The sequence below is a fragment of the Ctenopharyngodon idella genome, chromosome 8 (assembly GCF_019924925.1).
Source record: "Ctenopharyngodon idella isolate HZGC_01 chromosome 8, HZGC01, whole genome shotgun sequence".
NCBI lineage: Eukaryota > Metazoa > Chordata > Actinopteri > Cypriniformes > Xenocyprididae > Ctenopharyngodon > Ctenopharyngodon idella.
This window is the reverse complement of record NC_067227.1, coordinates 11,541,388-11,556,980: the sequence shown is the minus strand read 5'-3', so window position 1 is coordinate 11,556,980 and position 15,593 is coordinate 11,541,388. Positions and strand designations below refer to the sequence as shown.

Here is a 15,593-nt window from a genome sequence, read left to right as displayed (position 1 = left end):
CCCTACATTAAGATTTACAGATAACTAATACTGGAATTAAATTTTTCATTATTAATATCTAATCAAGTTATGGTTATTATCTTTTGTTTTATTTTCAAAATAAAGTTGGAATTTCATCTTTAAAAAACAAGAAATCAGTTTTTATACACTGCTGTGGATAGGCATCATGACCTTTTTGGATAGTATCATGGGTAAGACAGAAACTTCTGGTAAGCAACATAGTAAGAAAAATGGCAGCCATGAGATATTAATAAGAAAAGCACAAATACAACACCCTTCAGTCTGGTTTTGAGTTAAATAAGTGTTAATAAATACATTTATTAAGCATTTATAACATGTGAGTTAAAAACGGCTCACTATTTGGCAGGTATTGCATTAAAGTTGCCCTTTTTATTCATGCAGTTATAACTGCATTATTAATGATTTATAATGCATTTGTAAATGACTTATTACTCATTAACAAACACCTTTATAAACCCTTTACAAAGGGAACCTTAATGTAAAGTGTTACCAAGATTTTTAACCCTTAAATGCATACCTCGGGTCTTTAGTGACCTGGGACATCATTCACTACCCTCCTCCTCATTCATTTTTTAAAGTTAGACTTTAAACCTTCTTGGTATTCCTCAATCAATTCATTATAAAGAATATAACAAGAAAAAAATCTTAAAATTATAAAAGAATGCCTATTTTTGAATTCATTTTTTGTAAAAATTGTATAGGGTCGCTAACGACCCGAGGTGTGTATGAGTGTACGTATATTTTTTCTGCACAACAATAATCGAATCTTACATGACGGAATAAGTGCAATTCACTTTTATTCCACAAGGTGGCAATGTCTGATATACAATGCTGAAGTGATGACTCGTTCAGACAGAAAACGAAATAATAAGAAAAACATGAAATGGCTCAGTGATTTACTGCAGAACAAGTACTAAACGCAATCAAATATGACTGTCACTGTCACTGGATGGATCTGGTGAAGCTGTTAGCGATCGAAATATTGATTTTGAAGATGTTGAAAATTATATAGTTCTGAGAATAGGTTTGAGATCGCGAATGGGCTCATATTTGTGACCTCAAACATAAAACTAGCCTATTATTTGCTGAATTTACAGGGAAATGAGCTCTGACGAGGACAGTGATGATGGCATAAAACATCTGCTCAAACTGAGCCCTTTCAAGCTCCAAAAGGTAACAAAATATGATTTATTTTATTCTTCTGTAATTGCTACTCTAATATCAGAGGAGTTTTATATTATTGCGACAGGTAGAGATCCTTCCGTGTTAGATATAGATCCGGGTCGATAAAGACGAATATGTAAGAATGATTGGCGAAACAGTCATGCATTTAAGGGTTAAATACAAAATTTTCTGTAACCCTCATGTACTGTTGTGGGTCAATTTGACTTGTTTTGATTTTTGAGTTGTCAGAAATATCAGTTAACCTGTTTTTTTGTTTTGTTTTGTTTTTTTGTGTATGATATATATATATATATATATATATATATATATAATTGTTTTTTTGTTTTGTTTTTTGCTTCTAAAAACTATATTGTAAGCATAAGTTTTATGGCTTCCATCCACATTCACTTTTGATGAGTGGACAAGAGCCACTTAAAGGTGCAATATGTAAGAATTTTGCAGTAAAATATACAAAAAACACTATTTTAACGTTGCAATTGCAATTTGAACCATGGCTCCAGGACGTGTTTCAGCTGGTTAAACATAGAAATGAAAGTTCACCTGCTGCCTTAAAAATGTGAGTTAATTCAACTTGAAAATAACCTTTGTTTCAACTCACGAATAGTCAAAACAATGCAGTATTTTAAGTTAAAAATTAAACTTAAAGTAATGCATTGTCTTGACTATTTGTGAGTTGAAACAAAGATTATCTTCAAGTTGAGTTAACTTATGTTTAGTTGAGTTAACTCACATTTTTTAAGGCAGCAGGTGAACTTTCATTTCTATTTTTAACCAGCTCAAAATGTTTTACAGTGGGAGTCACCTGTCAATAGGTTGTTTGCAATCACGTGGTTCTGGTGACGTGCAAAATTAATGTGGAGGGCAAGCAGTGAAAATTAGAATGGAAGAGATGGGGAAACAGCCATACTGTGCTGGTTTTAGAAAGGTATAAACAGAAAATCACAACATATTTTGGACGTGAACCTTATGTTATGGAGAAGAGCGATTTTTCTACTGAATTGAAAGACTTGACTGCCATTGAGGAGGTAGATATAGAGAATGTGAAGCTGCCGTCACGCTGTGTTTAGGTCTGGGTTTGTTTATATTGCACTGCCTTTCTACTAGTGACGTTAAGGGCAGTATTTTTGATTTTCTGTTGTGATTGTGAAAAATGTTGCCATTTTAGGTCATTTATGCTGAATCGAGAATTGCAACAGGAGCTCACATCATCGTTCAGGGAAAAAACTGGATGGTGTAATACAATTTTCGCCTTTTTTACGTGTAAAAACACACTAAGGGAAGCAGGTTGAGGAGGTGACGGGGAGACGCCGTATATCAAATCTAATAATGTCACTGACTGAACCCACTCCCTATCACTCAATAAAATAATCACAAAGCTGAGTGTATTTTGAGTGTTGTATTTTGTTTGGTTTAATAATTAACTTTACATTTGAGTATTACTCTCACTCGGCTTGTGAATGAGTATAACTTGCATGCAGCCACTTCAAAACTGTTCACAAGCTTCTATGGGTTTGATTTTGGTTGTCATTTGTTGAAATAAATGCAAAAAAAAAAAAAAAAATACAGTGTGTCGGTGTCTGTCCGCTGAATGCCCCTTGATTCTCCTCCGTGGTCATATGGGAAAGTGAATATTTACAAAGAAAACATTAAAACTACAGTTACATTTACACCCTTCCAACAAAGAAATGGATCGACTTCTGTCAGCTTGTTGAACATTTTTTTATTTGGACATTTTCTACCATATGATGGCTGAAGCTGAAGCAGCAGCACGTGCCCAGCGCGTGACACTCCCTACGTTCCATTCGGAAGGGCTCATCTCTATGCCCTAATCCCTTCAAAGGGTTTACCCTCCGGAGTGAGAGCTTCGAAGGGATGAAGGGTGTAGGGGTCAAAAAACCCTTTTTTTTGGAACGCACTTCTGCGTCATCTTAACGAGACAATCAAGGAAGAGTAGATTGTGTAAGTTGCGCCCTTTGTTTAACGTTAGTTTATTTATTTTTGGTTCATCGCACCATATTGTATATTTTGTCTATGTATTTGAAACATTTGAATGAACTGATAAAGGGAGCTGTAAAGTATTTTCATTGAAGTACAATGTCATTTTGACTATAATAATGTACCAAATCTAACTTGTATAAATATTACAGTAGTATAGAAAAATACTATAGTTACATTTATAGGTAAAATCAAACTCCGAGCCTCGATCCTGTACCCATTCTGTGATGTCAAACAACTTCACTGTGCAAAGGATCATAGGGGCCCGAAGTGTCCATCAGTTGTACCCTTCAAAATCCTTCATTCCGAAGGGCCCTTTGAAGTGGCCAGTTTTGAGCACTTCGGTTTGGAACGACCCTTCAATATGGCGGCCATGATTGTTTTCATTCCAAAGTGCCCTTCGGAGGGCGATATATCCCGTTTGGAACGCACCGACTGTTTTCACGGTAACCAGATCAACATTGTAAACGGAATTCTACAAAACTGAAGTGAAAACACCAAATGATCATGCAATGGGATAAAATATCTTCTCTTCCCTGCAAACAATACCATGAAGAATGTGATTATTTAACCAAGTCAAAAACAAAAAAGGTAAGCAGGTGTCCATATTCATTTCAGTACTGGCAGACGCAAAACGCTATAAAAGGTGACAACTTTAACTTAAAGTTAAAAAACGATATAAGTACGTAAACGATAAAAGCTCATTGTGGTTTCTCGGTTTCATAGATTTGAGCAACCATAAACGACGCAAAACATAGGAATTCTGAGTTTGTGATAGGATTCCTATCCACAAGTTTCCTACGCCCCATGAGGCCTTGCATCTAAAGTGGGAGCCTCTTTCGGTTAGAAGTAAACAAGCTGGACGTGACACTCGTTTGGCTTTTACTTAAATATTGAAGATTCCAGCAGCAATATTTGAACAATGTTTTACAATAAAAAAATGTTACAGTAACAGTAATTTATTAATTTATGTCAGTAGTGCACATCAATCATGCTAAATCTAACTGATATTTATACTGACATAAAAAGAAAACACATACCTATTCAGTTGCACCTGCTTCCATTTATTTACGATCACAAGAATGCACAAAACAACTCCATTAAGGCTTTTAAGTCCAAAGGCTTACACATTTAGAAATATATTGATAACATACCCTATGTTTTACGTCACTTTTCTGAGCATTTCTATTAATTTTCCTCTAAATTATGCAATGATTGCAATCCGAGGACATTTGTGCGATCTCTCCTGTCTATCTATCCTGATCCTTTCAGCCAGAGCAACAGAGGGAGCTCATGAGAGAAAAACAGAAGTTATGAGTTATACGAGTTAACCGGAGTGTGTGAATCTGTGAAAGATATGCGTATGCATTTGTCCGGTATCAACAAAGGCACAGGGAAGAGACAGATAAAACATTAAACCAAATAAAATACACAATTATAATCATATAAGAATCGTCTACGTTCCTCAAGCAGTCTCTGGTATTTTCCATAAATGTAAGTAGCCTTTAGCATCGCGTATATGACAGTGGAAACGCGACTAACTCTGGCACGCGCGACACCAGTAGGAGTAAAATATCACATCATAAGGCTTTGGTGCTAGCATCAGTGACAGATGAAGAACAGACAGCGGGTTGTTCATGTGTTGCAGGGCCAGGATGCTCTTGTAGTCATGCAGCAGCACTTTTGTGGAAGGTCAGTAAAGGACAATTAAGGGCATGAAAACTGTTTATTGTATTGTGATATTATTAACTAACAAATGTACTAAACTGAAATGTTGTCCCTGAGTGCCATAATGACATCTCTCATAAAGGTTTGCAACTTTACAAAGTAAACAATGATCCGAAAAACACTTAGACTCTTTGCTTATTAGCACACAAAATACCATTGGTATGCTACTTCCGCCGCCTCACCGGAAGTTGTACCCACGTTCTTTTTTACAGTAGCGCCCCACGGAAACGCGTGATTTTTTTCCCCAAACCAGTTAAGCGCAAACCACGCCCCTTACGTTAAAACCCCACCCCGCAGCCTTGACTCACATCTCTAGCTCGATTTCATTGGTCAACTCTGTTACATTGTCACCTGAGGCATTAATGAAGGCCGTTGATGGATCCGTCGCTGACAAACGGTAAGATAAGCCTGCGAAATGTTTTTAATTGCATTTTATTATCATAAGTATTTGTAGGTTTCAATGTGAGTTTTTTAAGTATTATTATTATTATAATTTTCATTTTACTCATCTTTATTTCGATCGCCCTCAGGGGAGTACGCTTGTTCTGGCTGTGATGAAGAGCAAGCCTTACATCTTAAGGTTAAAAATTTTAATTCAATTAATTTGATGCATCACTTTTCTGATAATGATTTATTTAAAAAAAAAAAAAAAAAAAAAAACTTCGTGTGTCTAAACGCTAGACCATCTTTTTACTTTTACAGAACTGGTTACCTCCTGGGTATAACTATCACTTCTGCGCCTATCGTTCATGCACTACACAATCAAACTTGGACCACACAAGCTTTGATGCGTCGCTCAGGATTGCACTGACAGAAAGTTGTGAAGTAAAGAAATGGGTGAAAAAGCTTAGTGAGTCATCAGGAGTGAGTTGGAGAGTGGCAGTGACGAAACCAAGAAAGGGACAACGTGTGCTTTATAAGGTAATGTCAAATCAGTTCATTCATCTTTACACTAAATTAGTGTAGGACAATTTGTTATACTGAAAATGTCTTTACAGTAGTCTAAATGGTGTTAACACACAGTACTGTACTGTGCAAGAGGCACATTAGATTCTTCACCTAAATTTTAAGACAATTATATATTTCACTAGTGTTCCGGTAAGGAATATCAATTAACATTTTCAAGCTTTCCTTTTACCATTAATTGTACTAGTTAAATGAGATTTTTATCCCTGTGATGGACTGGACATCTGTAGGCTCCAGTATTCACACAACCCTAGGACAAGTGGATTTTCGTATGCACAGCGAGTCCAGAATGATATGGTTTGCACATAGATAATATAGTCCATAATGTAGTCCATTTGGGATTGCATAAAGAGAAAAAAACTGTGGCAACATCTCTAATACACTTGGAGAAATCTACTTGCAAATCTAAACAATAAAATCTAAAACAACAATAAAACATTTATTTATGAAATTTTTTAAAACATCCTCAATTTACAGCATTTTTCTCAAATGCATATACATTTTTACATTTTTCGGCTTTGCAGGTAGATAAGTGTATTAGAGATGTTGCCACAGGATTTAATCGGTCTCAGTTTTTTGTCTCTTAATGTAATCCCAGTTGGACTCTGATGATTGTGAGATCAGAACTCTGTGTGGGACATGCTGTTTGTTGTTGGACTCCTTGTGAATACAAAAATCTCATTGGCTTATTTGTTGTTGCTGTCATTGTCAGCCAGGACTCTCTGGAAGAAGAGATGCATCACAATTTGATGTTTTCCTAGATAAATAAAGTAATAATAATAATAATAATAATAACAATTAATGGCAAAATGAACGTTTAGAAATATAAACTTTTTTTTTTTTTTACTGGCACACTAATACAAAAGATATAAATGACTAAATAAAATCTAACATGCCGAAGATTTGTGCACAGTTCTGTATATTTAAACATCCATATTTGATCTATATCTATCTGTAGGCTCATTATAGGTGCCAGCACAATGTTTGTGTCCAGTCAGGCACGGCTAATCAAAGACGGTTATCAAAAAATACATGCTGTGAGGCAAAAATGGTTTGCACTCTGGTGAAGACTGTAGACAAAAGGGGAGGATCTAGTAGGTGAGTTAGAAATTATGAAGATGAGATAAAATAAGTGTTTTTGCCAGCTCCTTTGTGAGATTTGTTTTTATTTTTCAGGAGCAATGATCCCCATATACCCACCTACCCAACTTCTGTGCATTTGTACAATGTACATAATCATAACATCTTTGTTGCGGAGGCACTGAGACACAGGGATGTAGGGGCCAAGGCAATAGAGTCCCTGACTCAGTTGTTTGAGATCGGGCACAGCCCAACATCAGCTCTGGCTGTACTTAAAAGTGACATGCTGGCTGAGCATGGCAACAAATATGTATATGCCTCAGCCAACCATGCCCTTTCAGTTTTGCTACAGGTATGTGAAATTGTACTAGGTCTACTAAGTAGAATCAGTAGCTTTGACAGACCTATGTAGTTCAAAAAAATAATTTCATTTGCAGACTGTATCAGAAGGTAAATAAGCAGGAGTTTGGAGAGCAGAGTGGGGAGGGAATGCTAGCAGCTTTGGAAAGGCAGGTAGAATCCTACAATGCAGCATGTGATGACAGCTGTGCAAAACTTGGAATGTCTTCAGCAGGAACACCACTTGTAGCCATTTGTTCCCCGTTGATGAAACGAACACACAGTCTTTCCAATAGCGGAGAAATGTGTTTTATGGATTCTTCTGGTAACATGGACCGGGAGAACTGCAGGGTGTTTCTCCTTCTCACACACACCTGTGCAGGTGGTCTTCCTCTTGGGATAGTAATAACCCATTCGGAAGATGAGAGGACAATTAGTGAGGGATTGGAGCTGTTGAAGTCCTTATTGACAAAGGATGCCTTTGGAGGGCGAGGTGAGGCAGGCCCTTGTGTGTTTCTTACAGATGACTCAAAGGCAGAAAAGGGAGCTATAGCCCAGGTCTTTCCTGAAGCCACACAGCTGCTCTGCATATTTCATCTTCTGCAAGCTGTGTGGAGATGGTTGTGGAACAAAGAACACAAAGTTGAGATGAAGGACAGACAGACACTGTTCAGCATAGTAAAAGACATGCTTTATGCCAGGGAGATGAGTACAGTTGAATTACTCTACCAGCAAGCCCTGGACAACCCTTTGACCACCAGGTAGAGAAAATAGTAGACAGGTAGAGGTAGCTTAAATATTTTCTTAGTATTTCTGGTGTGTTTACCCTGAGAGGCCTATTTAGAGGCTTTTATTGTACTGTATTTATTCTTTACAGTTTTTTTTTTTTTTGTAATTCATTACAGATACAAGAAGTTCCTGACCTACCTACAGAGTCTTTACAGTCGACGTGAGAGTTGGGCTCTCAGCTATAGAAGGGACTTGCCAACCCGTGGCAACCAAACAAATAACTATGTGGAGGCTGCAATCCGTGTCTTGAAAGACAAAATACTTCAAAGAGTAAAAGCATTCAACCTCCCTCAATTATTCAACCTTTTCGTCACTCGACTAGAGATGTACTACGAAGCACGTGTGACAGACGGAGGCATGAAAGTACCCCTATGTAAAAAGTAAACATTTGTTGTTTTGTTTTACAGAAATTACAGAGAAATTAAGTGATAGAGACTTGGAGAAAGCCTGCAGTATGTTTTATTGACATATTAAAAAGAATCTTAACATTGACAAAGCACTAGTAGCATTAAATATGCATATTTATTTTCGTGAATACATGCAGTAAAATAAAAATATAAAAAATAATATAAATAATGTAATCAAATTTTTCAATAGGTTATAACATCTGTGTGGTAAAATGTTATTTATTGTGCATTGGGTGGTACTTAAAGGGTTAGTTCACGCAAAAATGAAAATTCTGTCATTAATTACTCACCCTCATGTCATTCTACACCCGTAAGACCTTCATTCATCTTCGAAACACAAATTAAGATATTGTTGATGAAATCTGATGTCTCAGTGAGGCCTGCATTGCCAGCATTGTTACTGCACCTCTGAAGATCCATACTAAAAACATATTTGAAACAGTTCATGTGAGTTCAGTGGTTCTACCTTAATATTATAAAGCGACAAGAATCTTTTTGTGCACCAAAACAGCAAAATAACGACTTTTTCAACAATATCTAGTGATGGCCGATTTCAAAACACTGCTTTGAAGCTTTACGAATCGAATCAGTGGTTCGAAGCGCCGTGTCACGTGACTTTAGCAGTTTAGCAGTTTGATACGTGATCCGAATCACTAATTCGAAACAAAAGATTCATATGGGTGTAGAACGATATGAGGGTGAGTAATTAATGACAGAATTTTCATTTTTGAGTGAACTAACCTTTTAAAATGTGTTGGGACAGTTAGTTGAGCAACAAGATCATTGCATCTCAATTCTCACAAAGAATAGTTCTGTGTCCTTGTGTCCTTCCAAGTTCATTCTTTAAAGCTAGTCTAACAGTCTAGTCTTTGAATTCTTAGAATTGAGAAACATCCAATATATCTGTATTTTATGTCTTCATGTCACTGTTAGGTTGGAGAGAAGAAGTTTCAGGTGAAATCCTCCACATCAGGGCACACCTATACAGTGGACATGGAGTTGGAGCTCTGCACATGTCCCGTTGGCCATAGTGGAGCACCATGCAAACACCAGGCAGCAATAGTGCAAAATTACAACATCACCTCCATCAACTTTCTTCCCACAACAGCTGAAATGAGGGCTAAGCTGCTGAAAATAACAAAAGGTATTTTTTTTTTCTTTGCAGCATAGGTTGTCACACATGCATCTATACCTCTGGGACTGCTCAGTGAACTGGCTGAAAACTCTGACTACAGTGATGCCATGACTACAATGGCCAAGCAGCTGATGCAGCACAACCCGACCCAAGTGATCTCTGCATTTTACTGTTTTGGTAAAGGGATGTCGGTGTCAAAACGTGCAGCAGCATTAAGATGAGCTGCTAGACGACCAGGTCCTATTATTGGTTGTCAGCCAACAGCAGTGGCCCGAAGAACAAATAAGACCGGTTCTAGGTGGCGTTTGACAGCTGGACGGCCCAGGAAAAAGTAGTTCTGGTCCAGAGCATGACTACAGCAGATATACAGGAAAAGGGAGGAAAAGGGCTGTCAGGGTTCGCCACAAATTGTCAGAATCTGTGGCAATGAACTACTCGCATCAAACTTAAAATGGTACCAATGTTTGTATGGTGTGAGTGGATTGGGTGTTTTTAATTTGTTCATCCTGAATGTTTCAAAATATCAATTAGTAGACAAGTTAAAGGGTTAGTTCATCCAAAAATGAAAATTGTCATTAATCACTCACCCTCATGTTTTTCCACACCTGTAAGACCTTCGTTCATCTTCGAAACACAAATTAGGATATTTTTGATGAAATCCGAGAGGTCTATGACTTGTCCATAGACAGCAATATAATCAACACTTTCAAAGTCCAGAAAGGTACTAAAGATATCATTAAAAAATTAGACGTGACTGCAGTGGTTCAACCTTAATTTTATTAATGACGAGAATACTTTTTGTGTGCAAAAACAAAAATTACAACTTTATTCAACAATATCTTATCTTCTGTGTCATTCTCATAATTGTATACGTCCAGCGCTTCCAGGTTCTACGTCAGAACGCCAACTTATTATTGGCCGGCTCCTGCGTCGGCATCACACGCATGTGTCATGCTGATCACGTGATCAGCTTTAGCCAATACTGAGCCGGCATTCTGACGTAGAACCTGGAAGCGCTGGACATAAAGCGCATAAGAGAATGACACCGAAGGGAAGAGATTGTTGAATAAAATCATTATTTTTTTTGTTTTAGCGCACAAAAAGTATTCTTGACGCTTCATAACATTAAGGTTGAACCACTGTAGTCACATGACTGTTTTAACGATGTCTTTAGTACCTTTCTGGACCTTGAAAGTGTTGATTATATTGCTGTCTATGGACGAGTCATATACCTCTCAGATTTCATCAAAAATATCTTAATTTGTGTTCTGAAGATGAATGAAGGTCTTACGGGTTTAGAACGGCATGAAGGTGAGTAATTAATGACATTATTTTCATTTTTGAGTGAACTAACCCTTTACTGCAAACAAAGTATTATTTATAAATTCTAGGTTAGGACTGCAGGTTATGAAGTTATATTAAAAATCATATTCATAAACTTGTTTACACTAGGAATTGCACAGACAAAAATGTAATTTCATGCATCCTTTTAAAGTTTTTGATAGCATTGTGAATTGTATGTAATATTGTTTTTGTGTACCATAGCATTTTTGCATTTTATCTAATAAAAAATACCACAGTACTGTGTGGTTAATCAGCTCTGTGATCATTTGTAATCATTACATTATTGGGTGTGCTTTTAAATCAGTCTCTGGGTACTTTGATGTCATACTCCTATTGGTCTGTGCAGCTTCAGGTAGCATTAGACTGCAGGGTAATGAGTTCATATTGTTTGTAGGGCTATACTAAAGAATGAAGAATAAGCTAAAGAATAAAAGTGTTTTTAAAAAAAAAAAAAAAAAACTTTTTGTGTTTGCAGATTTTTCCATACTCGGTTTGCAGTAGTTTTCTCAGTGTTAAGAACCTCCTGTTTGTGGGTGTTTTATAGCCAATATGTGTGTAGTTTTATGCACTTTTTATTCCCTTTATGTATCTTTTTTATTTTTTTAAGTTGTAAAATGTGTGTGCAACATTTCACTTCGTATACACACTTGTATATCCCTTTTGTATATTGGGTATTGTATTAAAATTAGTTTCCCCACATGAAAAATACTATAGTGTTTTGAACCATACTATAGTAAAGTACTTGAATTAATTTGTGGTGGTAAATTTTATAGTTGCAGTGGTAATATAACAACTATAGTAATATAAACAAATGACCCAATACTGTACTAAGTTTTCTACAACTATAGGGTATATTATACTACAATACACTACAGTTTACTGTAGTAAAAGCTAAACTATTCTACAGTATTTATTACAGTTTATCAGTTCACTAGTTAATACTACAGTATGCTGTACAGTATGCTAAAATATATACAGTATACTACAATTTACTATATTGCGGTTTAAAACCCGCGTATTTATCGTATTTAATATAAATTACGATAGTGTTTTTTCATGTGGGGCGGTGTGGCAAATCAGCGCTGTGATATAGTTGACCAATGAAATCGAGCTAAAGATGTGAGTCAAGGCTGCGGGGTGGGGTTTTAACGTAAGGGGCGTGGTTTGCGCCTAACTAGTTTGGGGGAAAAAATCACGCAAACTAATACATCTCGCTAAAGATACCTAGTTAGGTTTTGGCATACGTGCCGCTGTTCCATTTGGAATGAATTATTCAGAAGTGTGCAGCTCTTCATAGTCTGTGGAGCGCGTGCACAGGTGAAGATTCCACAGGTAAAACAGCATCATGATGCCGACGGACCAAATGCGTTCCTCGGTCTCTCCTGTTCAGAGTTCATAAATGTCAGAAACGTTAATGGGACATATCATAGATAACCCCTGTGTCCAAAATGAGCGTTTATTCTCACCTATGGCGGATTCTGCAGATATTATTGGCAACGATAATCGAGTTAGGTGATTGGTTGAGGCACGTGGCCCTGCTCCCATAGGCACTGGAGGTGCTGCAGCACACCCTGTTTTCACAGGACAGTATGCATCGCAAATTTTTGTTCAGTTACATTTATTCATTTTTAGAATTTAATAATTTGTTTGTAATAAACACTTTAAATGGGCTATAAAAATTTTTGTTGTTGTTGTTTTTAAAGAACAACTATGATCTAATAAAAACGCTTTACGGGCTCAAGCAAAGGCAGTTTCCAATAACGTGTTTTGCAGCGTTGAGCAACGTAGCCAATCACAGACAAATCTGTTTATTTCTGGAACGCAATGAGATGTTCCACTCACCTCTCAGAACGCCGGAGTTTTTGTTTAGCGCTGAATGCTTTGCATGCTGGCAAATCCTGATTAAAAAGGTGTAGACATTATTATTAAAAAAAAAAAACGTTTTATACTTTTTATTTGTTAAGCGCTGAGGCTAATGTATTTCCCTTGTTTTTTTTTTTTTTTGTTTTTTTTTTTTTATTAAGTATATAAATATTTCTGTTCCTCTGTCTTTATTTGTTGTTTTGTAGACAGCCACATTTAATAGACTTTTGAGGCTACCTTGCCTTGGGACAGACATAAAGATGACAACACAATATAAAATCAAAATAGAGAATCTTTATTTGGAGTGTATGACAGAAAACTTACAAGACCTTGTAGAATTTATAACTTCAACTTGATTACAACAATGACAGGAAATTTCAATTTAACAATGCCATTATATATGTGGAACACGATTTGAATTGATCCAGTAATGAGGAAGACAATGAGAGCTCAACCAGAGAGTAAATAACAGATAATATTATTCAAATTAAAAGTCCAATCTCCAGATATCATTCTGGATGAACTGAAAATGTGATGTATTAGGAAAAAGATCAACTATCATTTTAAGCCTTTTAGATATTGAATGTAAGTGTATTTGGTGTTACACATCAAGCAAAGATGTTGCCTCATTTCTGCATTAAATATCAGACAATATTAATGTTGTTAAAGATTACGTTGAGATTTATGTGTCTATGAATCTATTCCTAAAATTCTAATATGTTTCCTGTCAATTCCACTGGTGCCAAATGAAACAGACTTTATTTGCAGGGCCTGCTACACACTATATACAGTTTATTTTCAAAGTTTGCTTCCATCTCAGAGCTCAGTTGCAGTTGTTTCCTTTAATGAGGAAGAATGTTCCGGCAGCGACTCCCAGCAGCCCCAGAGACAGACCCACTCCACAGAACACAGCTGGACCAACACTGGGTACAGCAACATCCACATCTAGGATATAAACAAAACCATTTTGTTTATGCATTTTTTTAAAATAATAATTTAGACTTTTTCAGTGTTGCACAATGTATAGGTTTTCATATGTATATTTAGGCTACTATTCTTATCAAATCTATTTTATTTGAAAATATATATATTTAAAAATAAATTATGTATAGAAAGAGCTGGGAAAAATAAATAACAGAAATCTAAAAGTACAGTGATTCTAAACAAAACACACACTCACCCCATGTTTTTGTCTCAGGTTGATCGAGAGATGTGTGGTTCACAGTGCAGCTGTAAATGTCTCCCTCCACAGGTGTGAACGTCAGACTGGAGAAGATGTTGAAAGTGCCATCACCATTTGGCCGATACTGACTTAGACTGTCTGCTTTTAAACCTTCATTGTTTTTAGTCCATATAACTCTGACAGGAGGAGGGAAGAATCCAGTCACATGACAGATGAGGGTGTTTTCAACATTCAGCTGTACTTCATCCTCAGCATAGATGGAAGTCTGCGGTTTGTCTGTGAACGCAGGAAAATGCACAATGTTATTTCAAGCATTTAAAAGATAAGTAGTTTAAATAAACAAAAGTAAGTTTTTACATTGTCATATTTAGAACATTACTGAACCTATATATTTATTTATATACATAATTAATTAGGAGAAATCCTACCCATTTTCTCTTGTGGATATTTATAAGCTTTGATATCTACGGCTAAGTTTTGTTTGCAGACTTCTTGGTTAGCAACAGCTTGCTGATAGAATCCATCCCAGCCAAGGAGATCTGAAAAGTCAGGTTGAGTAATTACTCCTTCTCCTTTAATGAAGTCTGCATGCCACAATTCCTCTCCATCAAGTCCATACATATATTCTTTCTCTGTATCAGAGCATCCAGTAAAATCAAAATCTTCATGAACAACTGAAACAGAAAACAAACATAAGTATTAGCTTGATAAAGCATTAAGCTTGATAAATACACTATCATAGATTTATCATAGAGATGTGATCATACCATTTGCACATGCATGATTATAATTATTTTTTTTATTATTTTTTTTTTTTTGACAATTATTGCTCAAAACCAGCTAACATTTTTTATTAATTAAAAACAGCAAAGGTATTAACTGCTCACAATTTTGTAATGAGATTTTTCTGTCTGAGCCTTGTCTGATTACAGAATATTATGCTATTATTCAAAAATCAAATATTATAATACTAAACCAATCTTTTCAAGCCGTTTAAACACTAGAACAACCTTTTAGGAATTATATTACATATCAGTAATCCTTACATACAGTTAAAGATGATGAAAATGGTGTCTTTTTTTAATGAATCCACTGACTTACCTTTATTCTCAGAAGGAACAAGTGCAGCAAGCATGAACATAAATACATAGAGCTCCATCTTTCTCCGAGCTAAATGGAACAAACACTACACAAACTCTTTTTTGCTTGATAGCAGGTCTTTACTCCGCCTTGTGGCTCATGTCACAGCCTCATAATCCCCTCAACCAATCAAAATTGTTCCTCACTCTGATATTCTTGTATCTTGGCAAAAATATATTTTTTTTCCTGTTTTTGATTTACACAAGTATTCTAAAATTTAAGAGCAACCCACTACCACGTACAGTTTGCTTTATATGTATGACTTTTCAATATACAGTTCCAATCTCTTTGTTTTGTATTTGAAAAACTGGTCTACATAATTTACCACATAAGATACTAAATATGTAAATGTACAACTGTTCATACAAGTAACACAATGATACATGGATTAATTTTGAGGACAGGAACATTTTAAACA

At 36.0% G+C, this 15,593-nt stretch overlaps 1 protein-coding gene across 1 annotated transcript; it reads right to left on the bottom strand.

Annotated features, from left to right (window-relative positions):
- Positions 1–13,126: 13,126 nt before the first annotated feature.
- On the bottom strand, positions 13,127–15,256 carry LOC127517137 (H-2 class II histocompatibility antigen, A-U alpha chain-like). Its single transcript, XM_051902363.1, has 4 exons — positions 15,137–15,256; positions 14,464–14,709; positions 14,033–14,311; positions 13,127–13,797 (listed from the first exon to the last, which is right to left on the bottom strand). The coding sequence occupies exons 1-4, from the start codon at positions 15,192–15,194 to the stop codon at positions 13,676–13,678; spliced, it is 705 nt and encodes a 234-aa protein (XP_051758323.1). The 5' UTR covers positions 15,195–15,256; the 3' UTR covers positions 13,127–13,675.
- Positions 15,257–15,593: the final 337 nt, after the last annotated feature.

What these genes read in the sequence shown, in the direction of transcription:
- LOC127517137 (XM_051902363.1), bottom strand. Translation starts at nt 15,194, where the DNA reads ATGGAGCTCTATGTATTTATGTTCATGCTTGCTGCACTTGTTCCTTCT. An exon ending in TGTTCCTTCTGAGAATAAAG is followed by an intron (nt 14,710 to 15,136) that starts GTAAGTCAGTGG and finishes TTTCTGTTTCAG; the next exon opens with TTGTTCATGAAGATTTTGAT. An exon ending in ACCTGAGACAAAAACATGGG is followed by an intron (nt 13,798 to 14,032) that starts GTGAGTGTGTGT and finishes TTTATATCCTAG; the next exon opens with ATGTGGATGTTGCTGTACCC.